This window comes from Simochromis diagramma, unplaced genomic scaffold, assembly GCF_900408965.1.
Source record: "Simochromis diagramma unplaced genomic scaffold, fSimDia1.1 OVJJ01000293.1, whole genome shotgun sequence".
Classification (NCBI taxonomy): domain Eukaryota; kingdom Metazoa; phylum Chordata; class Actinopteri; order Cichliformes; family Cichlidae; genus Simochromis; species Simochromis diagramma.
In genome coordinates, this window is record NW_024386801.1 from 17,438,870 (window position 1) to 17,465,405 (window position 26,536).

Sequence of the window (26,536 nt, forward strand, 5' to 3'; positions counted from 1 at the left end):
GGTGACTGGAGTCCTTGATGATCCTCCCCGCTTTCCTCAGGCACCGCTTCCTGTAGATGTCTTGGAGGGAGGGAAGCTCACCTCCAATTATCCGTTCAGAGCACCGCACTACTCGCTGGAGAGCTTTGCAGTTGTAGGCGGTGCTGTTGCCATACCAGGTGGTGATGCATCTAGTGAGGATGCTCTCAATGGCACAGTGATAGAAGGTCCTGAGGATGCGGGGGCTCATGCCGAATCTTTTCAGTCTCCTGAGAAAGAAGAGGCGCTGCTGTGCCTTCTTCACTGTTTTGTTTGTGTGTACTGACCACGTAAGATCCTCAGCCAGATGTACTCCAAGGAACCGGAAGCTGCTCACTTTCTCCACAGCAGCGCCGTTGATGGTGATGGGGGTGTGTACTTCTCTGCACCTCCGGAAGTCCACTATCAACTCCTTTGTCTTTGCAACGTTGAGGGTGAGATGGTTGTCTTGACACCAGTGGGTCAGGGCGCTGACCTCCTCCCTGTAAGCCGTCTCATCACCGTTGGTGATAAGACCCACCACTGTAGTGTCGTCCGCAAACTTCACAATGATGTTGGAGCTGTTAGTGGCTGTGCAGTCGTAGGTGTAGAGTGAGTACAGGAGAGGGCTCAGTACACACCCCTGTGGAGCACCAGTGTTCAGTGTGATGGGGGATGAGGTGATGCTGCCCAGTCTGACCACCTGGCGTCTGTCAGACAGGAAGCTAAGGATCCAGCTGCAGAGGGAGCTGCTCAGTCCTAGATCCTGCAGTTTCCTGTCCAGCTTCGAGGGAACGATGGTATTGAATGCTGAGCTGTAATCTACAAACAGCATCCTCACATACGTGTCTCATTTGGTTTTCATGTGAACGGTCACAGTTTCTTACATAAAATAAAGTAAATTACCCAACCTGAACATTATTTTTTAAGCTGAAGCCAAACAAATTGTAATATTTGTAACAAATTGTAACAGTTGCATACATTGAAGATCCCACAGTAGATGGCCACTGACCAATTTATGCTGGACAATAGGGTTAACCAGGGTAAGAGGATACGCTTTAGAATCAAGTGCTTGTCCTTTTCATTGTTTTCTTTTTTTTTGAAAATCATTTTGATATAAACACAAGGATTATATACATTTGAAAGGGAATTAAACAGACTCAACAGACTATGTTTTAAAAGACCAATGAGCCAAGTAGTGAGATCTAGCTTCCACCAACTGCGCCTTATCTCTAAGGCATTATGTTCCGCATGAGGACCTGGAGAAGCTTATTCACGCTTTTGTGACCTCCAGGTTGGATTATTGTAACTCCTTGTACTACGGTCTTCCCTCTTCTCTTCTTCTTAGACTGCAAACAGTCCAAAATGCAGCAGCCCGCCGCTTGACTGGTACGAGGAAATTTTGCCCTATTACTCCTGTTTTAGCTAGCTTGCATTGGCTGCCCATAAAGTACCGTATTCAATTTAAAATATTACTCCTTACATTCAAAACTATTAGTAAATTAGCGCCGAGTTATCTTAGTGAACTTCTCAAACCACATACTCCTGCTAGAACACTCAGATCTGCCACTCAACTACTTTTGATGCAACCTAGATCTCGGCTGATGTCCCGGGGTGACCGTGCGTTTGCTCTGGCTCGACATCCGCGCATCTGATTTATTGTTATGATAATAATAAACATTTCTTTGCGTTAATAATACAATAGGAAATCAAACATCACTTTGCACTGTCTATTCCCACAGTATCATCAAAGATGCACAGAATAATTATTAGTGGATGAGGGTTCAGCTACACATGAAGAATTTCAGACATTGAATCGAAGATGTCGGCCCAATATTCTTTAACTTTGGGACAAAAAACAAAACTGTGGCTTATGTATCTTCAGCTATGGAGCATTTCTCACATATAGGAGAGACCTCAGGGTATATTTTATTTAACCTTTCTCTAGTAAAGTGTAGATGAAGCTTTAAACTGAATCAAGCAGTGTTTTGCATTATAGGAGCATTTATGGATATTCTGCAAACCTTTTTCCCATTCAGTGTCTGTGATTATGATACCTAATTCTTCTTCCCATTTAGATTTGATAAAGGATGAGCTTGCAGGGTTTACTAACATTAAATTCTGAAAGGTGCAAGAGATAAATTTCTCACTACAAGGTGAAAGTTGGAGACACTTATCAAGACCGGAAATGTTTGAGACTCAAAGACTTTTCTCTCCTGTCGCAGCTGGTAACTGAAATAGCATGACTGATCACACCAACCAGTCCCAGCTGGTCTGCCAGCCTTCTGGCACTGCTCACCGGACACACTGCCCTACCAGTCCTTTGCAGCAGAGCTGCAGACCACACCCCTGCCACATACCTCCAGCACCCAACTAAGGCCAGAGAGCCATCCGGGCAACCCTACCACCCACGAGAGGGAGAGGAAATCAGCCATGACCACCTTGAAATGAAAAGACTGGAGAGCAAGATACCACTGGGTGATTAAGTAGATCCCAGTGGGGATTCAAGATGGCGTCTGTGTGTGTGGCTTGCCATCAGCTGTTACCTGTTTTGATTCTACTAACCCTGCTTATATCGGTTTTTCTCAACAATGTCTCCACTCTTTTGGTGTATGATTTCCAATCGCTATTAACCATCCGAGCCACTGTTGATGGGCAGTATCATATGGCCCCAGGAGGTGAGGATTACCGAGTCCCACCTGTGGTAGAAACCGTACCACTGTTTCTCTGCCGTTATCCACCTAGCCTTCCCCTCAGGAAGAAATCCTACAGAAGGCGAGGGAAACGGGGTGGAATACTGGTAAAACTCAGAAACTGCGTCGCTACTTACACGGCAGCCTCGGACATCAAGTTGTTCATCTCCTGGAATCGGCACCCGTTCCCGATTCCAGGGAGCATTCCAGAGAAGATATCCAGCATTCCAGGGAAAATATCCAGCTTCCACGGTATCCTTCCCCACGTCTTCGCAGGGGTGAAGTGGATTACCAGAATCTTCGCCCTCTGGATCGATCATTCGAGCCCACGGTGAATACTACATTAGCTAAACTGGCCCTGGTTAACGCCAGGTCGTTGGCTAAAAAGTCATCCTGAATGACTTTTTCACCACTCGCAATTTGGACTTTCTCCTGGTGACTGAAACGTGGCTCACCTTGGGTGACTTTACCTCGTTTTCTGAACTTTCTGCTACTACCTCAATTCACCCCGAACCACGGGCCGGGGCGGCATATTAGCCACTGTTTATAAAAACTGTTTCAACTGTCGTCAGTTACCAGCAGACGCCTACAGCAGCTTTAAACTGCAGTTATTTGAAATTTGTTTGTCTACTCTTGTGCCATGGGCGCTAGTGTATTGACCTCCGAAATATAATAAGGACTTCATACAAGACTTTTCTGAATTCTTGACAAGAATTTTACCAAGTTATGACAGTATTTTAATTGTGGGGGATTTTAACATTCACGTTTGCTGCCCAAACACTCCACTGGCCAATGACTTTTTTAATCTGATAGATTCTTTTAATCTTGTTCAGTCAGTTAACGGCCCAACATGTGAACGTGGTCATACTTTGGATTTGGTCCTATCTTGTGGCCTGTCACGTCTTGACATTGAAATCTGTCACATAATTTTTTCTGACCACATACCTGTAGTATTTGAGTTTCCTCTCTTAGGTCAGCCCATCAAATCAGATGTGCCTAAATACAGATCTCATATGATTAACTCAAATACTTCAGATCGCTTGGCTTGTTTGTATAAAAATTTAAATCTTGCATTACTTGCAAATAGGCCCACCCATTTAACTATTGACAGCCTACTCTCGCTTTTTAACCCAACTTGTTTGGAAGTACTTGATTCTATTGCTCCTTTCACCACTAGGTATCTAAAACCCAAAACTCAACCATAGTTGAATAATGATACAAGAAAACATAGACAAATCTGCAGAAAAACAGAACGAAAGTGGAAAAAACACTGATTACAGGTATCATTTGAGACTCAGAGAATCCTTGTCAAATTACCAGAAAGCCGTTAAAGCAGCAAAAACAATGTATTTTTCTAAGATTGTGTCCAATAATTATCATCAACCTCATATTTTATTTGGCAGCGAAAATCTTCTGAAATTCTTCGTTAACAAAATTGTAGATATCAGGTCTCACATTATTCTTCCTACTTTTGACCCATCTAATCACTCTCCAACTTTTGCCTCTTTTGATTATTTTGAGCCAGTGTCCTTTTCATTACTTAATGAAATAGTTAATAACTTGAAACCCTCAAAATGTTCCTTGGATATCATTCCACCTAGATTGCTGAAAGATGTGTTTGACACGGTTGGTATGTGTTTGCATTCCATTGTAAACAGCAGTCTTCAGTCTGGGTCTGTTCCCCCTGACTTTAAACATGCAGTGGTGGAACCTATCCTTAAAAAGCAGAACCTGGACCCAACTGTTCTATCAAATTATAGACCAATCTCCAAATTGCCTTTTCCGTCAAAAGTTCTGGAGAAAGTTGTCCTCCTCCAGCTCCAGACCTTTTTAGATAATCACGGCATTGGTGAAGTATTCCAGTCTGGTTTTAAAACGCATCATAGCACTGAAACTGCTCTTTTAAAAGTTTCTAATGACCTTTGAACTTTTACAGACTTGGGGGATTCTGCCATTTTAATATTACTAGATCTCAGTACTGCTTTTGATACGGTGGATCATAGGATTCTTATCTCTCGACTGGAACAATATGCTGGTATTAAAGGGACTACATTGCAATGGTTTAAATCTTACCTATCTAATTGATCCTTCTCTGACACATTATCCCCAAGGACCTCGCACTTTTGTGGGGTCCCTCAGAGATCTATTCTTGGCCTGGTTCTCTTCTCAATTTGCATGCTTCCTTTGGGCGCTATTTCTGAAAAATATGGTATCTCCTTTCACTGTTATGCAGATGATTTACAGATCTACCTCCCACTGAAACGCAAATCTGCTAACCCTCTGAAGACACTGTTCGATTGTCTGGAAGACGTTAAGGCATGGATAGCTTTAAATTTTCTCAATCTAAATGAACAGAAAACTGAGATCATTGTCTTCAGCCCTAGTGACCATTACAACCTTTGCCCCTTAGAAAATTATAAAAAACTGTTTGCAAGGAATTTAGGTGTGATTTTCGATAGTAATTTGACATTCGATAAACAGATAAATAATGTGATCAAGACCAGCTTCTTTCACCTCTGCTAGTGATGGCCTGCTTGAAGCTGACGCTCCGGAGCGTGTGTCGAAAAAAACAACACACTGGTTCAGAAGCACTGTGTCGAGGCTTGCTTCGTTTGGCAAAAGTCACGTGACCAGTGACGTCCGAAGCTTCATTACGCACGTAACTGCTTCGGTACCTGATTCAAACGGATATAAGGAAGTGAATCATCCTCGGGATTCGTGGAGTGTGTTGATGGTGACAGATAGCGAAGAGGTGATCATTCCACTGACAGATATGGAGCCAGCGAGGAAGAGAGGACGTTCTGGCGTGTGGGAATATTTTGAGTTGATTTTGCTCAATTCATTTTATCTGCCGAAGTGAAAAACTTGAAATGTCCAAAATCATGTTTTCATAATGTAAATATCATTACAGCATATGACTTTAGGAACACTTCCATGTGAATTAAAGCTAATGAAGACTACAAAAATATATTTGACACTATACGTACATTACATTGCTACACAGTTTAGAAAATCATTTTGTTTATTGTTTTTAGGTGATAGTCTGCAGGACCCAGGAATACCTGCATATCTACCAACTTACAGTGTAGTTCCTGCACTCCACAGCCTCTTCTGTTCCATGCAAGTGGATTTTCTCCAGGGCAGGAGAAACTATTTCTAAGAAAAGAAACAGACTCAGCCAGCGCACAGTAACACTAATCCTCTTTTTAAATGTAAATAACAAAAGGGCTACCTGACATAGATCATGTTTTTACTTTGCAAGTTCTTGATTAGGGGTGGGTTTTGATTATTGCCTTTCTGATTCCAATCCATGCTAAATTGAATAAAGTGATATTGATTCATTAAAATCCCGTGTCGATTTGTAAATTAACGTTATTATGCCTGAAACGCCAGCATCTCAGGTTAAACCTCACAACATGTCGTCAAACACCATACAGCTAAAACAGTAACTGGGAGCAGGTTTACGGATTCTGCATACAAACGTAAACACGGAGCGCAGACCTGACGCGTCAGAATCAGATTTTGGTGTGTCGTCGGGTCCGCGCTGTGTTTTCCTCTTTTTTCTTCGCTGGCTTCTGCAGCTGCAGGTTTCATAACTCTCTGTTTACATCTCTAATTAAGTCTCACATGTGTCAGCTTTCTTTTAATAGATACGAAATTATGGATATATACTGATAAATGACCAGAATTGTAATATTTCTGACTGAGGCAAAACTTTCCAGATTCCAATCAAATTGAATCGGATCCTGTATCGAATCAAAATGATTCTACAAATCAGTAACGATGCAGCCGTACTCAGCCCCTAAGCATTTTCCCTTTCCAGTTCACAATCAATCCCACCCCTAGGTCAAAAATATGTATAGGACAATTGGTCTAATCTAATATTTTGTATGAACCTGTCCAGCTGTCCAGTGATTAAATGACAAGTAGATGGAGGCAGGACTTCACAGCAGGGGCATACTCCATAATGTGCTGTGCAGTCTCATATGTATATTATATATATTGCTCACTTATTGTATTTACCAACATCAAGGACTTACGAGCAAAGGAAGGCCACACCATAGTGCATGTTTAAATAGGGAAAGTTTATTGATCAAAATGTATTACGCAAATACGCATTACATTTTTTTTCAGCCCCCCAATCGAGGAAACAAAACCAATTACATGTTCAAAGCAACGGAACGGTGGCCCAATATCAGAGAGAACTCCATTCTTGAGTGAGCAGTGATAATTGAGCAGTCCGTTTTATTCTGCAGATTCAAGCTGCTCTTTAAAATTTTCGCCACCAGATGTCACCGGAGAGGACTGTGTTGAGGGTAACACCACCTGGGTCTGGGTGCAGTTCCCCCCTCCAGGGGCAAGGGTACCTAGACCCGGTTCGTAGAGTACGCTTGGGGAGTGTGACCGTGTGTACAGCGTCTCTTTATGTCTGTCTCCATGTTGGTTGAGTGTGGAGTAAGTGCATATGAGAGCATGAGGGTGGGAATGGATGTTTGTGTCTGTGTGTGCCTGTATGTCTGTGTCTATATGTCAGGTTGGGTATCAGACGCCACCTCTCTGGGGACATCTCAGGCCCTCCAAGGTTTGGAGGCCTATCTCCACCCACCACCACTTCCCCTGCCAGTGGCGGACTCCCTCAGGTGTCGGTGCGTTGGTGGTTCTTTGTGTCTGGGGGTGGGCGTCCGGGTACACACCGGCTCACTCCTTGGCGGCCGCTTATCAGGGCCTGGAGCCTGGGGCTCGCTCGGGCCACTTCGGAGGTGGGGTGCCCCCGGCCTCTCGGCCTGGGGCTCGGTCACTCAGGCACAGCTGGCTGCCGGCGGAGCTCACGGGCGCGTCACTGCAACTCCCCCTGGCTTCTGCTCCGCGGCTGCTGAGTGAGCCCTCATCTGGGACTCTCCTCAGCTCTTACTGGGACAGTGGCGCGGCTGCCCCTCTGTTGGTCTTCCTTGGTCTCTTGTGTTCTGGGGGCCTCTGGATGTCTGGAGTTTTGATCTCCTCCATACCTGCTTCATGCCCTGGAGGACGGGGCTGTGGCTCCCCACACTCCCTAGCAGATCGTTACATGGAGAAACCTTTGGAATGCAAGCATGCTGATCCACACAGGTATGCACACAGGTGTACACACGGGTATTCACAGACGCGGACTACAGCTTTCTTGGCTGCTGCCTCAAAGCACATTATGCGCTGTCTATCTTGCGTGCTGCACAATATCGTTTATTATTTAGTATCTACTGATATCTACTGCTAGCTAGTTTATTGTGATGGTGCCGTTTTTTTTATTTATTATGTTGCTCTTTGTTGTTTGCTTTCTCTTCTGTCACCGGAGACGGACTGTGTGAAAAGCTTCGAGTAATGAACCGTTTTTCAATACAAGCTTCAGTGCTTCGGAAAGCTTCATTTGGCCATCACTAACCTCTGCTTACTTGCAAAGGTGAAGCCTTCAGAGACTTTGAGAAAGCATGTCTTTATTTCATCTCGCCTCGACTTCTGCAACAGCCTCTACTCTGTTTTTACTTTGTCATCTATTGGCCAACTACAGCTGGTTCAAAATGCTGCGGCAAGGCTTCTGACTGGCAAGCGGAAGCGAGAGCACATATCCCCTATACTTGCCTCGCTACACTGGCTGCCAGTAAATTTTCGAATTGATTTTAAGATCTTGACACTTGTTTTTAAAACATTGCATGGACTAACTCCTATATATCTTTCTGATCTTTTAAATTGGTGTACTCCGGCGAGATCGTTGAGGTCTGCAGACCAAATGCTTTTAGTTGTCCCTAGGTCTAGATTAAAACACAGAGGAGATCGGGCTTTTGCTGTGACTGCTCTGAAACTGTGGAATAAACTGCCTTTACATATCAGGACCTCTCCAACACTGGATACTTTTAAAATTTGTTTAAAGACCCATTTTTACTCTTTGGCTTTTAATTCTGTATGAGTCTGTCATTATTTTATTCTTATTATATTCTTATCTTTCATTTTACTTTCCTTTTAAATTTTATCGGATTATTTTATTGTAAAGTACTTTGGTCAACAGTTGTTGTTTTTAAAAGTGCTATATAAATAAAATCGATTGATTGATTGATCTGAGCATTCACATCCTTCATGCAATGGAGCCATTGCAGTGGGGTATGGTCTGAACAGAGGCCTGCATACTATGCCAGCTACTTGGTTGTGGCATTACCTGTATGCGTGGCCTGCTAGCATGTAATGGATTGTCTCAGGGGCATCGTTACACCGCCTGCACCTGGGGTCTTGCCAGATGTGATAGACCCCAGCTTTTATTGATCTTGTGCTTAGAGCTTGTTCCTTTGCTGCCATGACTAGGTCCTCTGTGCTGTCTCGGTACATTTTATACATATCCCTGTACATTCTATATATATCTCAGTACATTTTTTATCTGTTCGAATTCCGGTTGCTTATGTATATGGGACTACTTTTGTTTAGATCTACCTTGCTATAAGAGCTGTGTAACACCCAAATTTCTAATACGTGGGATAATGAAGGTTTTTTCTATTCTGTCTTTCAGTCCAGCTTTCTTCAGCCATTGGTAGGATTGCTCGATATCAATCACTTCTTCTATCTCCTGGTGGGACACATCGTGCAGCATTCTGTCCTTCCATTGTAGTTTCTCTTCTTGCTCCTCTTCTTTCTTGGGTTTCTGCTACCCGAGGTGCTCACTAAGCACATGATCATCTCTGGTTGCATTTGCAGCTTTCCTAATGGCTCTTCCATGGTTTCTGTTCGCCTGTGGGATTCCAAGGTACTCATAGCGATCCTCAGTGTCTAGTGTTGCTTTTGGGTACTGCATTCGTCTCATTTCTGACTCTCTTTCTTCTATTTGTTACCATTCAGCTATACTTTTCCAGTCTAAATGACATTCCGATGTCATTACTGTAGATCTTGGTGTTATGGATCAGTGATTATGTCATCCCTTTAAAGGAGGTGAATAATACTTGCTCCCTTCAGTCTTGTTAATGATCTGGCTGCAGGGTTCAGGCCTATGAAGAGCGGCAGTGAGGACAGAGCATCTTATTGGTAAATCCCACAGTTTATGGTGATTTGAGCAGCTGGCTTGACATTTGCCTCTAGTGTTGTTTTCACGTCCCCATTGAATTCGTTTTCGGTCATGTGGATCTTGTACAGTTCTAACCATTCCAGGATGCATGTATAAAGTACTGTGTCATAGACTTTCTTGTATTCGCTTTCATGTCATGCTGAGGCAGGTCATTTGTTGGTTGTTCCATGGGACTGGTCCTTTCTGGGGACATTTCGACTTTTGGTGAGCCATTCTGGATGCATCTCATCTATTAGCTAGTTCGTTTGTGCTGTCAGGTGCTCAAGGAGAGCAGTTGTTTACATTCTCACATTACTTAATGTTTACCTGCACTGTCAGTTGAGAAATCATTGTTGGGAAATCACGGACATCCTAAACACATCACTGAGCTCAGCTGTGGTACCTGCATTCCTCAAAACCACAAAAGTCATCCCAGTGCCAAAGAAGTCCACTGTATCCTGCCTCAATGATTACCGGCCGGTGGCACTTACGCCCATCATCACTAAGTGCTTTGAGAGGCAGGTATTGAGGCACATGAAAACTCAGCTTCCACTGAATCTGGACCCACTACAGTTTGCTTATCGCCAACATAACATAACATCATCCACAGATGATGCCATCTCATCTGCTCTTCACCTTTCTCTCTCCCATCTCGACAAAAAGTTGTTTATTATTAAGTTGTTTATTGACTTCAGCTCAGCATTCAACACAATCATTCCCCAGGAGCTGGTAAAGAAGTTGGACTCACTAGGAATAAACACCTCCCTCTGCAATTGGATCTTGGACTTCCTAACTGACAGGCTCCAGTCTGTCTTCATAGGAAATAAAACGTCCAAAGTCATCAGACTGAGCACAGGATCGCCGCAGGGGTGTGTGCTTAGCCCACTGCTGTTCACCCTGCTAACACATGACTGCACTGCACAGTACAGCTCAAACCACATCATCAAGTTTGCAGATGACACAACAGTGGTGGGTCTTAGCACCAACAATGATGAGTTTGAATACAGAGAGGAGGTACAACACCCGGTAGACTGGTGTCAGAATAACAACCTGTCTCTAAATGTTCAGAAGACTAAAGAGATGGTTGTTAACTTCAGGAAGAGCTCAATGACCCACACCCCACTGCACAACAACGGATCTGCTGTTGAGATGGTCAACAGTGTGAAGTTCCTGGGTGTGCACACATCAGATGATCTCTCCTGGAACCTTAACACCACCACCATCATGAAGAAAGCTCAACAACGTCTTCACTTTCTTAGGAAATTGAAGAAGGCCAGTCTCCCTTCTCCTACCCTCACATAATTTTACCGGGGAACCAATGAGACCGTCCTCTGCTGCTACATTGCTATCTGGTATGGGAACTGCACCCTCGCTGAAAAGAAGTCTCTGCAGTGGATAGTGAGGACAGCACAGAGGATCATTGGAAGCCCTCTCACATCCATCTCCCAACTCTATGACAGACACATCATTCGACATGCAAACAGCATAGTGAAGGACACTTTCGTCCCCTCACATGCACTGTTCTCCCTCCTTCCATCTGGCAGACGGTTTCGCAGCATTAAAACCATAACAACCAGACACTGCAAGAGCTTCTTCCCCCAAGCAGTCAGAGCCCTTAACTCACTACCACAAAAAGGACTGATGTAAACATACACCTCTACAAACACCTTACAATAATCATCAAAAGACTCAAAAACAACAAAAACTACCACAAATCCACTACAAACTGGACCTGGGAACAATATGCTTATTTGCACACTCAGTCACATAGTTCTGAACACACACCTAAATTATATTGTATTTGCACATTTTGTATTTTGCACGTCTTTGTCATGTCTCGTCAATAATATCCTGACAATAACTTGAAACTGGTATTCAATACCTACTGCACATTCCACTTTGTATTGTCCCTGTCCTGTCTTTGTTTATCTTTGTTTATCGTACAGTTAATATTGTATACTACTGTATTGACAATAAAGCTCTTGAATCTTGATTCTTGAATCTTGAAAATTGTAGTTTAACTGAAAAACAGAAGCATAGAGAAGAAATCTGAACGAACTACTTTTATTTATTTTGTTAAAAACAGCAGTAAAAAAGGTTTTGTCTAGCTATCACACATGATGTATCCTTTCATTTTACTTTATTGTTCAAATTACAATGTTAAATAAATGTCTGAAAAATAATTTACATTTAAAAACCAAACAAGCCAGAGTTTGAACATGTTTCAAAACAGATAAAAATGTTCCCCCTACTGTAAAATTCATGTCTAGTTGCTCTTGATGACAGTTAGTCAGCTCTATCTTAGATATGCTTTCTTTTAAAGATGTAATGGTTTGATGGTCCTGGTCCATGGAACCAATGAGATCTGGATCAAACAGACACACACATATATACAGATAGATAGAGAGATACACACACACTTATTAACACATGAGCTCGTGGCATATATGGAGTGCCAGGACTGCCATAATGCATTAATTAAATACACCATTAAATAATTAATTAAATGTGTCAATAATTAATTAAAATTGGAATTAATTAATTAAAAAAATAGTTATGACACATGTAATTAATTAATTATTGACACATTTAATTAATTATTTATGTATTTCACATTTTAATTAATTATTGACAGCATTTAATTCATTTTTTATGTATTTCACATTTTAATTAATTATTGACACATTTAATTAATTATTGACACATTTAATTAATTATTTAATGATATATTTATTTATTTCATTTTGGCAGTCCTGGCGCCTGGCTCTCATCATGAAATAATTTTATCTGTCAGCCTCACCCATCAAACTCAGGGGGCGGGGTTAACGCTGATCGAGTCAAAACCATTGCTTTGGCCTGGTGGCCATTGTTTCTAGCACACAACAACCGGCATGTGGAAGCTAACAGAACTGAACTTTGAAAAACCCTGTTTGTGTGTCACCAAATACCGTTTTATGTAGTGGTTTAATCTTCATGTGTCTGGTCGGTTTGTCAAGATACAGCCTCTTTGCAAAAGTGCTTCGATGATTTCGGAGATGTCTGCCCAGTCTCACGGCAAAGCGTGGTATAGACCCGGGCCCTATTTCAGGAAGCCGGTTTAGAAAACTCAGAGTGAAAAACGATACTCAGGGTTGAGTAACCCCGAACTGTCCAACTCGGAATATTCGGTTTCAGAAAGGCTGATAACAATTAGTTCAGTCAACGCGGAGTTGCTTTAACCCCAAGTTAAGCGCGCGCACGAGGATACATAAAGCCCTGATTAGTGGAGCACAGATTAAGCGAGTCACCATGGAGACGGAGGGAAAGAAGGCACGGTCAATGTATTTTACAGCGCTTGAGGCCGAAATTCTGATGGCAGCATATGCCGATAACATGCAAATTCCGCGGAAAAAAAGTAACGCAGCCTCAGCTGCAAAAGAAAGGGAGCATGCATGGCAAAACATAGCCGACAGAGTCAATGCGTGAGTGTTAATTTAAACATTGATCTAGGGATTTCCACCCATTTAACACGTTATTTTATTATATTTTATTTTATTTTATATTTTATACATTTGATTTTATGATGTGATGTGAGCGCAGGTGCAACCCAACAGGCCCCAAACGTTCCTGGCAGCAAGTAAAAATGAAATATAAAAATATAGTCCAAACAGGTAAGGTGTAATTGTATTATGAGCCATAGTGCTTGGTCTGTTTGTCCGATGTAAATCAATTGCAGTTAGAGGCTACATTACTTTCCCCTCTGTAAGCACTTATTGAAATTATCTGAGCACATTACAAGGACATATTTGCTTACTCTGTATGCTCAAATGCGACCCGTTATAGCCAACAGAAAAAAAGCGGAGGCCCGAAAAACAGGTGGGGGTCCTCCACCACCACCACTCACAGAGGCTGAGCAGTTGGCTTCCACATTTGTGATAATGTTGGCAGCATCAAATATGATCTTCACAGTGCAGAGAACACAAATTAGCATCCATTACTATAAAAAAATAATTTGTTAGTTTGAAATGCTACAGGGAACTATGTACCTGTACATTAATGCTGTGGAAAGACTTCCTGTTCACATAGTCTCCTTCATTTACTGAAGGAGCAATGATTGGAATGTGAGTGCCATCTATACAGCCAATCACGCCTGGGAACCTTGAGAATAAATGTAAAATTTAAGTATTAGTTCAAGTATCACCACATCATGGATTAAGTTTTGTTCATCCTGATACCTGCAATTTTGTGGCATCCCTCTTTGATAAATCGTGTGGGTCTATGACCGGGGAACACCACAAACGAGTACAGGAGACGTTTCAGTGCAACTGTAACATTCCTGACTGCCCGACAGACGGTAGCCTTGGAAACGTGCTCAGCGTCACCAATATTATACAGAAAGCTCCCGTTTGCAAAAAACCGAAGTGCAATACAAATAATATGTACAGAACTGAGAGAATGTCCGCGATGTGTCACATGAGCAATATTAGGCCTGAGGATGTTATTCAAATAAATTATAGATTGTGCTGGAAAACGGTAACGTTCACACAGAAAATCATCAGGAAATGATAAAATGTCCAAACGCGCTCTAATCACTCTCTCCCGGCAGAGAGCTCTGCGGAGAATTTGGGCTTCAACATCTACTGGCTCTTCAAGGAAGGGGCATGCCATGTCTGACACTTCCTACAGTCAGGCTTCCGACAAAGAGGCGGAGAACGTCAGGGTTAGTTGAAGTAAACCTGCTAGGGGGCAGGTTAGCTTCACGGAGTGTGTCGTCATAGTAACTCACTCAGAATTAATCTAAACTCGCTTTGTGAAACCGAAAACCCAGAGTTTTCGTTAACTCAGGGTATACTTACTCAGAGTTTGCACTAAACCGGCTTCCTGAAATAGGGCCCCGCTCGCCTCACAAGCAATCCCACCGACAAAGCGCAGGCCCCGGTACACAGCTGTAGTAACCCCCGCTGACTTCTTTTACTGAGGTTATATTTATCGGTGTTTTATTTCCTGATGTTCTTATGTGTCCTACGTGTTTCAGTCGCCAATTCTGAATTATAACTAACATTAAAAACATGTTTAAGGAGGAGAGAGAGCAAATAAATCTGTTTAACATCTGATCTTTGGGTTTTTGTTCAGTAATCAGCGTGACCTGTGTATAAACGCATAAAAGAGATGATAAACATTAAAATGTTTATCATCTTGTCCAAGTCATTTAGTGTGATGCAAAGACCAGTGGACTCATAGCACATTAGTTAAGAAATGATCAAATAATAGCAGAGAAGTGTGTAGGAAAGGCAGCTTTAAGAACATGCCCTGCTGGAGATGCAGCTCCACAGACATTGATTAAACCTGCCTAATAACACAAACACACATGCAATGAAGATCAGCTTGTTATCTTTCATCAGTGTTAAAATAGTGTAAATTTAACAGACACTTGTTATCAAATGCTGAATTTATCCAGTGCAAAAAATTAACTCTCTAGGTTGCAGGACAACAGTTTAACTTTTGTGGGGAAAAAAGATTCTGGTTTGACCAACCAGTGATCAGACAATAAATTTAGTTGTTGATATAGTAAATTGGGAGAAGCTTCCTGCTTGATTGATGCAGCACAAGTAATTTACTGTATGAGGGAAATTGTCTTTTGTGATAACATTTTGAACATGCATTTCTGTTGTCCTGTCATCCTAGTGGGTTAATAGCTGATATGCAAATTAGTTGATCGTGCTTAGATTAAGGAAAGGTGACTGAATTCTAGCACGAGTGAATGAGATGTGTTGGAGTTTGTTGTGTGTTGAGTGGAGACTCTAAAACACTGAGTTTCCTGTTTCGATGTGCGAGTGAATCCTGTACCCAGATACACAACTCTGAATACGTCAGAACAAACGTCTTTTGTGAAGTTCATGACAACGTGTCACATGTTTTATGATGACGGGGGAAAAAAAGGAAAACTGAATAAAATAGATCTGTGGCCTAAATGAGTGAAGAGCACAGACCTGGGGATTAAACTCATAGCTAATAAGACATTAGGGTTGTGTTGTGTGTTGTGCAGCTGATGGTTGGTTTGGAGGGAATCTAGCTGATGATTTTTCTTTTGTTGTGAAATTGAGCCTGCCAATTAGTATGATGGTATGATAAACCATGCTAATGGTATGATTTACCCTCCTGAGATGAGGAGCTTGTGTCATGACTTAACAAGGCCTTTTTATTTTGATACTTTCACAGTGCACTGAAAGTTTTGTTCGATAATCTCTGTCGTTTGAGCAGATCTGCATGATTAGAACAGAAAGCGCTGTACGACACGTCGTCGAGAAAATTGTTACAAGTGAGTTTCTCCACATTAAAATGGGCTCAGGAGAAAGCCACTTATTTGGGACAATTAGAAAATGAGAGTCCCTGCCCAAAAAGGATTCAGCGAGGTAATCCGATCTAAAGTTCTTCTTTTTCTTTTTGAAATGACGTCATTTTGCTGAGAGTGGAAACTAAATGCGACGATAGGTTCCACTATCAGCAAAGAAAGAATGAATGTATGAATGAATGAGTGAAAGAGAAAAAAAAACTGACTGGTAAAAGCTGACAAAAGCTGTCAAGACTTTACTGATTGTAACACTACTGTGTGAAGTTAACCCCACCTGACAAAGGTGCAGATGAATTTATGTGTGTTTCCTTTTACAGGAGCAGAAGATGACAGCAACATTTGAGGTTGCGTGATGGTTTTAATAATAATAATAATAATAATAATAATAATAATAATAATAAGAATAAGAAGAAGAAGAAGAAGAATTAATTTAAATGCCACTTCCTGTGTCTGTGCATCTACCAGGGGTGTTATTCACTATCCTGTGTTGCTCACAGAGGAAACTGTGAGAAAGTGTGTATACATCTGCGCAGCGCTAACATTTACATTTCTTTTCTACAGCATTACAGTTCTTCATGTGACTTGATGATTTATACCAGGACAACTGGTTGATGTTTTTTCCTACTACAGGTTTTCTGGGTTTATGTGTGAAGAAACTGTGTTTACAGGTTATGAGTTGGTGATGCTGTTACACTGTGTTGATGGGGAAATGTGAAGGTTACTTTGACAATGTGAATGACATGTGAGAAATTTCCTGTGTTGAAAACTAGTGTCACTTCTTTCCACAGCTATGGATGGCTAACTTTATGGTTTTTTTATGGCACCTCTGGAGCCTGTCGACTTGCGTCTGCCCACGGTCAATGTGTATTGCTAATGTTTGTTTTTCTGAGAGTGCATGTAGAAGATTCAGCAGAAGCAGACAAGTGACATGAGAAAAACAAATAAGAGATGCAGTGTTTATGGAATAGTTTAATATGGGTCTCATTAGCTGGCCACTTTTGAGCCCATAGTAATACTGTATATGAGTGGAGTGACTTTGCTTAAGGGAAGTCACCGATTACATTAATGTTGACTGAGTACATGGGATTATCCATGTCTGAGGCGAATTATGGAAATAGTTGTAGTTTACTGATTTGAGAAAACCTGCACATGACACTTGTCTTGCTGATGTTGAATGCTTATTACTCTTATGATATAATTGTTTATAAGTGTGAAGGTTGATTTTACTTCCAGATTTTGTTTTCCAGGCCATGATGGTGTGTATGCAGGCTCCTGGGAGAGCCAGGTGTTAAGCAAACTTAATATGCAAACACACTAACATCTTTTATTGCAGGGTTACGGAGCTACTCCGGCGGAGACCCCCTGCTGTTGCCTGGGACATGATCTAGCTAACCTTTTTCTTTAAGATAGGGATCCAGGTTTGATGAGTTGACTCATGGGAGTGTCCATGCGTCAAGAGGAGGGGTCCAGGATTAACATTAAATAATGTTTTTTATTATTGTTGCAGTGATTTGTGTGATTAACCGTTTATTTACAGGTATTAAACCTATGCAAGTGGTGCATCCATGTTCAGATGAGGCTTTGATGGCCTATAAGTGAAGTTCACTGAACTAAAGAATATGGTTTGATGATTGTTGACATGCTCTCCAAATAGAAGTTTTTTGCTCCTAGCAAGGAAATATAGGTGCAGCAGTCAGAGTATTGCTGAAAGGGCTCTCCTGAGAAATCTTCAGAGGCCCAGTGGAGAAGCAAGAACCATTCCAGGCATCGCTGGCAGCCCAGGCAGTGGTTGAGGTCAAAGGTCGAGCTGGTTGGGGCCCATCATGAGATCAGACTTTGGAGCCACAGCAAGGACCATGAAGCTGCATTGGAATGAGAGCTGTGCCAAGGGGGATTTCCAGAGGCCAACAGAGGAGATTGTGGACAACAGACAGGCACCTGAAGGATGAGGGGAGCGTGCCAAGCTCCATTGACAGCGCAGAGGGAGTCTAAGGATGGCATCATGATTCTGTGAAAGCACAGGAACCAGAAGCTATGGTGGTGATGACAGCAGTTTCCTATGAACATCACCTAATGCTGTGCCACTATACTGTGCATACAATGACACTCTGAAGGCTGCTGGGATCACAACAGCAGTAAGATAACTGAACCCAGCACCCTTTCCACAGAGGGGTTTTTCTGCAGAGGATGGACAATGGAGGAGTCATAAGTATCCCCCTCGCAGGACGAAGGCCTGAAGTGAGGTGATGGGGGTTGGTAGAGGCCATAAAACTAGAGTGCTGAGAGGTCTGCAGCTTTGGAGATAGCTGAGACCCATGTTGACAAACAACAAAACCAACTGGTATGTTTGAATGTTTATTCTACATACATTTGGACTCTGGTCCTATGGACAATGATGGAAACAACTGGAAGAGACATTTATGACACCCTGCAGAACTAAAACCACTCTGCACAGATGATGAGTGATCACCGCAAAGCTGAGATGTTTTTGAAAATGTTACTTTCTTATTTTAACTATTAAATTAACAATACATTTGTTTGCTCGTAGGATGCAGTTTGCCATTGGATGAGATCAATGAGGAATGGGATAACTGCTAATACATTTGTCAAACTGTATATTTTTACAGTAATTTAGGGTGATTGACATATGCTGAGTATGAAAATGTTTGCATTGAAACTGTCAGACATGAGGTATTCATAACTGGGAACTTTTCTAGCATAAAGGTCAAAAATGGGGGAATGTTAGGTTTTGTATTGTTGATTGTCATTTATGCTTAGAAATATTTAACCATATATGCTTAGAGGTGCATAATCGATTGTGTAGTGATAGGATGTGTGATCTTTAACAGGCTGCAAAGGCTTGGTGTGTATTCCACACTGGAATGCACACCAACATCCTGGGAGCATGAGAAGAGGTCGTACCTTGTCTTGTTGTTTTATGGTAGGATTAACGTAGCTACGTTTGTTTTAGTCTAAGTGCTAAGTGGAAGTCCTGAACTGCAGGACTTCCTCACCGTATTATCTAGGGTGAACCATCTAGGGTGAGGGGGAGGCTACCCTCTTCCTGACCAAGGATGTTTGCTTGTGTGCTTTTATGTTATATGACCCTTTGATCAGCAACACGCACACACACACACACACACACACACACACACGGTACTCTTTGTTTGTATGTAGACGTCATATGTTAATGAACCTATGCATATTCATGTAGCCTCAATAAAAGAGCAGTGTTACGGGGGAGCGGTCGAGAGCAACTGGGGTCAAGCGAAGGAACGGCGTCTGTCCGGTTCTCTCCCGTGCACGAGAAACATGAAGAACTTTGCCTACTCGTGTCTTGCTTTGCTGTGTAATTATATTGTCTTCAACGTTCCAGCGAATAGGTTCAAGCTACAAACCTATCAGGACCCAAAATGCAGACACCATGAAACAAAACTTAAATGTTAACAGAAAGCGAGCCGTTTATTAAGGCTGGTGAAAACATTACAAAACAAAAGGCAGAAGAGAAGCTAAACAATAACCTAAACTGGGAGAGCTAAGATAACATAGAAACCCAAAACATGAACCCTAACATGGACACAAAAATACCTAGAGCACAGAACCTGGAAACATGGACACAACAGACAACAGACAACCTGACAATGACACACTGAAAACAGAGGACTTAAATACACAGGAGGTGATTAGGGGAAGTGGGAACACATGGAGGAACAGCTGACTGACATGAGCCTAATGATAGTACAAGGGAAGTGAAACTAAATACAATGAACAAAGAACACACGACTCCTTCAAAATAAAACAGGAAACATGAGACAGACATGATAATACAAACTTGATAACATAAGACACGCAGCGTGAAACACAAAGGGTGAGGGAAACTTAAATACAGGGGAAGAAAACACAAGGAGTCTAATAACCAAATGAACTTCGCTAATCTAATGAACTTAAACATAAACAACATCCAAATAAACGAAAACTTAAAACGCTGGGTCAACAGACCCAAGAACATGACAGAGTTATTTGAAAATAAAATGTTACTTACCTTAAAATTTCTTTAACATCTGCCTGCAAATCCACCATCCACATTTAAACATTTTACATGTCTGAGTATTTCTCTCATGATAAAACTGTGGTTATAAAGCATTTATCTAGTGAAACATATATGTATGATTTTAATCTTAGTAAGTGCAATGTACAAATTGATACAATCATGTTCAGGTAATGAAGGTGAAATGATTTAATCAAAATGATAATGTACTGCTGCTACATTCCAGGTTACAAGCTGCTTATTCATTTGGAAGCTGAAAAAATCAATACATTTAAATCTGAAAACAAGCCACAGACTAGCCTCAGACTTTGAGCTGCTAATTCTCATTCCAGCCATGTCACACTCACTAACAAGTTTGTTGTTTGATCAAGTCATGCAAATAAAGCAGAGATGAGATCCTGGGGCCACCGAACCAGAACACCCTCCACGACTTCTCACTTTGCTGGATGAATATAAATATGGCTACTGTATGGTGAATGGTTACTAAATACTGCAGGTCTCGAAAGAATTTTCCATTTTACCTAAAAATGTAATAAAAGATTTGAAAGAATGTGTGATTACATATTTGTACTCCATTTGATTTTCCCACACCAGAATCCAAAGAGTTATACTTTAATTCATGTCATCAAAGGCATTTCTATAACTGACAAACAATGTAAGCATTCATAGAGCATTCACTTGTCACTCTCCAAACACCGTCTTCTGACAGCGTGGTGCAGCCTGGATCCTGGATGGATTTGTCTGGCTGCCCTTCTGCCCAGCTGGTAAAGGTCAGAGGTTGGTTTTTCATATCAGCTCCAAAGTTTCCCTCTGCTCTTCTATTGCTGACATTAATCCAGACTGTTTTAGGACTGTTTTCAAACACTTCAGTGAGTAAGCTATTCTCTTTATCACTCTGGGGCAAAGCCAGCTCTAATCCTCGCTGGGAGCAGAACTCAACAGCTTGGAAGAAAGAGCCTCTTTCCTTGTTGGACACAAAATATTTTTCATCAACTCCTCGGGCAAAATCGTAGTTTATAACTGAAAAAGAAAGCAGCATAGAAAGAGAAATTGGAATGAACTACTTTTATTTTAAAGAAACCAGCAGAAAAAAGGTTTTCGTCTAGTCATTACACACCATGTATCCTTCCATTTAGCTTTATTGCTCAAAGTTCAAATTATTATGTTAAATAATAATCTGAAAGATAATTGAAATTTTAAAAGCAAACAAGGAAACCCCCAGAGTTATTAATGATGGAGTTACTGTAAAACCTATGTCCTGTTGCTGCTGATGACACTTACCCAGCTCTAACTTGGTTATTGTTTCCTTTACGGCTCTAATGGTTTGAAGGTCCTGGTCTATGTAACCAAAGAGCTCTAGATCAAACAGATAAAATTATCAGTGTTGTAGTCATTTGGGACCAACATTTCTTTGCGTATGTTTAAAATTGCAAACTGTTATTAAATAAAAGCTAGTTTTTCTCTTTTGAGCTTCAAATCTCTAATCATGCACGGCGTCAACACGTTAGCGCGGTTAGCTCATTAGCACAGTTAGCTCGTTAACACGTTAGCGCCATCAGCCCCTCACACGGGGCGATCTGCGCTAACTCACTAATGGAGATATGCCAAGTTAATGCGGTTATGGCGTGAACTCCATTTTAACGAGATTAACGCTGACAGCACTAGTAATCAATTAAAATTATAGCTAAGATGCACTTTTTCTCAAATACCACATTTCTGTGTCTTTCACATTCCAAAACACATTACACTAAATATCGTTCTAAACCAAGGATCAGGTACCCCAGCATAAACAGAGTAATATAGTGTATGCAGTGAAGTGCCAAGAGGACTGCTGTGAGTAGTGACACTATATAAAACAACAATTTGATATTAATAAACCCTACTGATTAAAATGGTAAAAGTAATTTGTATAAATTACATTTAAAATTCTGCATCAAATTTAACAGAGGTTGTTTTTACTTTTGCTCCTGTCAGTCCATTCAATCGTCAGAGTCAGCTACTATCACTGCCATTGATATGCCTATTACAAGTCCTACTACACTCATGCTTGCCTCAATAGATTTATTTGGCATAGTCCTTGATTTTAGTACTTGTGTTGGTTTCACCTCAAGTCCAACACCCAGAGACTCTATACTCAAGCGGAAGCAAGGAAATCAAGGACTAGTGAGAACCACTGTCCAGGAGAAGACAGCAAAGATCCATGAGTACATCAAAAACATGGCCACAACCAATTATGTGCTTAGTGAATATCTCAGGCAGAAGAGGAGCAAGAAGAGGAAACATCATGGGAGTACAGCCCCCTGTACGGCATTTACAACAGATAGATACAACGAGTGGTTGGACTGAAAGAAAGAAAGTTACAATGGTTAAGGATACTGAATGCTTCTATCGGAATGTTTCATAGCAAAGAAAGTGGTTGGTGCTGCCCTTGTGTGCAAAAATGAAAAATAAAACTTAATAACTAATGAAACTAATAAAAAATGATTTTCACCTGTTATGCAGTCAGGATCTTTTCCAGATAGTCCAGGACGTCCAGGTTTTCCAGGAAATCCACGTCCTCCAGGTAGTCCAACAATTCCTCGTAGACCATTAACTCCAGTATCTCCTTTAAAGCAGGTATGGAAGTATCAGGTGTAGCCCCATATGTTCAGATATTCACTCACAGCCCAAAGAGGAAAAATTCTCTCACAACGTTAGGAAACTGGTTATATGGAGCTAAAAAGCAGTTAAATACCTTATTATTAATTAATCACTACTCAAATGGGAATTTTAGCTTCACGTCAGCACCAAAAAAAGACCATATTTAATGCACTTAACCATATATCTAAGTATAAAGTGTATATAGAAGTATAAATATATTGAGCCTCCACTCTCTGATGTCATAAAATGCTCATTCAGTGTCACTGCCATTCATACTTTGTAGCATAAGCCTCTGTTGATACATCATGAAAACTTATTTTGCTATACAAAAGAATTGTAACAAGCTTTAGATAAACTATAAATAGTATCTGGTCAGTAGTCTTGTGGTTTGTAGGATTATTGCTCACCTTTTTGACCTACTGGTCCTGGTACTCCAGGTGGACCAGCTGGTCCAGGAAGTCCACTGTCTCCTTTGGGACCACGAGGACCTGGATTCTGACTGTACCCAATTGGAGCCACCAGGAAAAGGATACAAAATTGGAGCCATGCCATCATTGTTTAAATGCAGAGCTTAAAGATAAACAAGAAGGTGTTAAAGGTTTTCAAAGTTATTCAGAGATGTTAATTTGTTAAATGGTATTAACATTAAAATATAATAAAAACTCACCAGTATACAAGCAGTTATCCACTGGGCTGCTTCGTGTGCTGCTTTCAAACAAATACAGCTCAGAACTCAAAGTCAAAAATATATGAGCCACTCGTTGAAGAGGAAATAAAAACCAGGTGAGTATTTGACTGGAAACAAGGCAGAAAACAGAAAAAAAACTATGAGGCCCAAAGCCTCCCTCTTTGTAACAAAAAAGGTCTGAGAAAGACTAAAGTGTGTATAGACAAACGTCCATTCAAGTAACATCATTTGATAACACTTTATAATAATTACACACTATAAAGGATTAACTAGGTGTTAGTAAGTGCTTTATTTATCACTTATAAAGTATTGCTCCTCCTTATTATGCAATTTATAAAGTTATATTCAGCTCCAAAGTGTCTTGTAATTTGTTTATTTAAGCTGACTTTACATGTGTGAAAGAACAACATCACTCTTACTATTTTGACTAATTCAGGAGCATTTTGGACCTGAACCTGAGTGGGTGCTGAGTTATCTTACTAAAGCTCGGTAACAGACTACAGACCTGAGGAAAGTTGAACTTTAGGAATCAACTAAAGTAATTAAAAACATCCCAGAGACATTTTCCTGCTTATGGCCTGCATTTGTATAGCGCTTTACTAGTCCCTAAGGACCCCAAAGCGCTTTACACTACATTCAGTCATTCACCCATTCACACACACATTCACACACTGGCAATGGCAAGCTACAGTGTAGCCACAGCTGCCCTGGGGCGCACTGACAGATATTATTGGCTTAATATAATGGGCATTTTGTTTATAGTGTTTACAACTGTTCGTGAGGCTCTGTGAAACAGTTACTTTTGTGATAATCTCATTCATATTTTATTTTAAATGAAGAAGCTTCAGTATTTTAAAGGTAAGATATCCTGTAGCTCCAACTTCTCTTTCTGTCTTAAACCCCTCTTACCATCTTAGACGCTGTTCCAACTTACGTTGCAATCTTCTGCAAATCTCTGGGGGTTGACATTTACACCTGGCAATAAATATTGGTATGTTTTGTATCTCTTTTTGATTTGTCTGTCATTTTTCTGTTGTCAAGATAACCAAGACTTTGTGAGCTACTTGATTTTCATTAATAAATGCTTTATAAGGTAAACATAATAATCAATTTAGATGAAGTCACACAAAATGGTTAAATGACTACCAGTAATTGCCTGAATTAACTATGAATTTAAAAAAAAAAATAAGTACATAAAATAATAATCAAATAAGTTTTTATAAAATTCTCTATTAATAAATTCACAAAAAATGAGCTCATACCTTAATCTTAATAGTGCATGTAAACTTAATAGTATACATGTAAATACTTTGATGTCATCCTTAGACTCCCTCTGCGCTGTCGATGGAGCTTGGCACGCTTCCTTCATCCTTCAGGTGCCTGTCTGTTGTCCACGATCTCCTCTGTTGGCCTCTGGAAAGCCCCCTTGGCACAGCTCTCATTCCAACGCAGTTTCATGGTCCTTGCTGTGGCTCCAAAGTCTGATCTCATGATGGGCCCCAACCAGCTCGACCTTTGACCTCAACCACTGCCTGGGCTGTCAGTTATGCCTGGAATGGTTCTCGCTTTTCACTGGGCCTCTGAAGATTTCTCAGGAGATTACTGCTGCACCTGTATTTCCTTGCTAGGAGGAAAAACTTCTATTTGGAGAGCATGTCAACAATCATCAAACCACATTCTTTAGTTCAGTGAACTTCACTTATAGGCCATCAAAGCCTCATCTGAACATGGATGCACCACTTGCATAGATTTAATACTTGTTGAATGAACTGTTAATCACACAAATCGCTGCAAAAATCATATAAAACAAAATTTAATATTAATTCCAAAATTTAATGTTAATTCATTGTTTCATATTAATCCTGGATCCCTCCTCTTGACACATGGACACTCCCATGAGTCAACTCATCAAAATCAGATTCCTGTCTTAAAGAAAAAGATTAGCTAGATCATATCCCAGGTAACATCAGGGCATCTCCTCCTCTGGAGCAGCACCACCCTGGACCTATAATCCTGCAATAAAAGATGTTAGTGTGTTTTGCATATTAAATTTGCTTAAAGACTGGCTCCGCCAGGAGCCTGCATACACACCATCATGGCCTGGAAAACAAGATCTGGAAGTGAAATCAAACTTCACACTTATAAACAATTATATCTTAAGAATAATAAGCATTCTTAGAAAAACAAACATTAGCAATACACATTTACTGTGGTCAGTCGGTGGTCAGACACAGGTCAAACGCAGGTCGACAGGTTCCAGAGGTGCCATAAAAAGACCATAAAGTTAGCCATCCATAGCTGTGGAAAGAATGTTATTCACATCATCAAAGTAACCTTCACATTTTCCCAAAAACACAGTGTAAAAGCATCACCAACTCATAACCTGTAAACACAGTTTCCTTCACACATAAACCCAGAAATCCTGTAGTAGAAAAACATTAACTAATCCTCTTATAAATCACATGATCAAACACATGAAAAACTGCAATGCTGTAGAAAAGAAGATGCAAATGTTAGCGCTGCGCAGGCATATGCATACTTTGTCACCGTTACCTCTGTAAGCAACACAAGGTAGTGAATAACACCCCTGGTAGATGCACAGACACAGAAAATGGCATTTCAAAGGTTAAACCATCATGCAACCTCGAATGTTGCTATCATCTTTCTGCTCCTGTAACAGGAAACACATAAATTCATCCACCCTTTGTCCTGTCTAGGTGGAGGTTAACCTTGAGTTGTGGTCAAGTCTTGTCAGCTTTTACCAGTCAGTCAGTTTTTTTTTTTTTATTTCCATTCATTCATTCATTCATTCATTCTTTCTTTGCTGATAGTGGAAACCATCGTCGCATTTAGTTTCCACTTTCAGCAAAATGACGTCATTTCAAAAGAAAAAGAAGAACTTTTAGATTGGATTTCCTCACTGAATCCTTTTTGTCCCAAATAAGTCCCAAATACGTGGCTTTCTCCTGAGCCCATTTTAATGTGGAGAAACTCACTTGTAACGGTTTTCTCAAAATGTCGTATAGCACTTTTAATTCCCGACGTGTGGATCTGCTTAAAGAAAAGAAATTGACAAACAGAA

General features: G+C 40.9%; 1 protein-coding gene and 1 long non-coding RNA gene across 2 annotated transcripts; both read right to left on the reverse strand.

Annotated features, from left to right (window-relative positions):
• LOC120730120 lies at nucleotides 1-25,137 on the reverse strand. The gene is made up of 4 exons (XR_005695058.1): nucleotides 24,850-25,137; nucleotides 1,320-1,327; nucleotides 839-846; nucleotides 1-13 (listed from the first exon to the last, which is right to left on the reverse strand). It is a non-coding gene; the product is annotated as an uncharacterized LOC120730120 (long non-coding RNA).
• LOC120730116 (pulmonary surfactant-associated protein D-like) lies at nucleotides 20,292-23,558 on the reverse strand. The gene is made up of 5 exons (XM_040026270.1): nucleotides 23,434-23,558; nucleotides 23,174-23,336; nucleotides 22,618-22,731; nucleotides 21,408-21,482; nucleotides 20,292-21,146 (listed from the first exon to the last, which is right to left on the reverse strand). Exons 2-5 carry the CDS (start codon nucleotides 23,319-23,321, stop codon nucleotides 20,764-20,766), a joined length of 720 nt encoding a protein of 239 aa, XP_039882204.1. The 5' UTR covers nucleotides 23,322-23,336; nucleotides 23,434-23,558; the 3' UTR covers nucleotides 20,292-20,763.
• Nucleotides 25,138-26,536: the final 1,399 nt, after the last annotated feature.

Excerpts from the sequence above, each read along its gene's own strand:
- LOC120730116 (XM_040026270.1), bottom strand. The coding sequence starts at position 23,321 with ATGATGGCATGGCTCCAATTTTGTATCCTTTTCCTGGTGGCTCCAATT. Across the intron at positions 22,732-23,173 it reads AGGACCAGTAGGTCAAAAAG|GAGATACTGGAGTTAATGGT; the intron begins GTGAGCAATAAT and ends CCTGCTTTAAAG. Across the intron at positions 21,483-22,617 it reads AGATCCTGACTGCATAACAG|AGCTCTTTGGTTACATAGAC; the intron begins GTGAAAATCATT and ends TGTTTGATCTAG.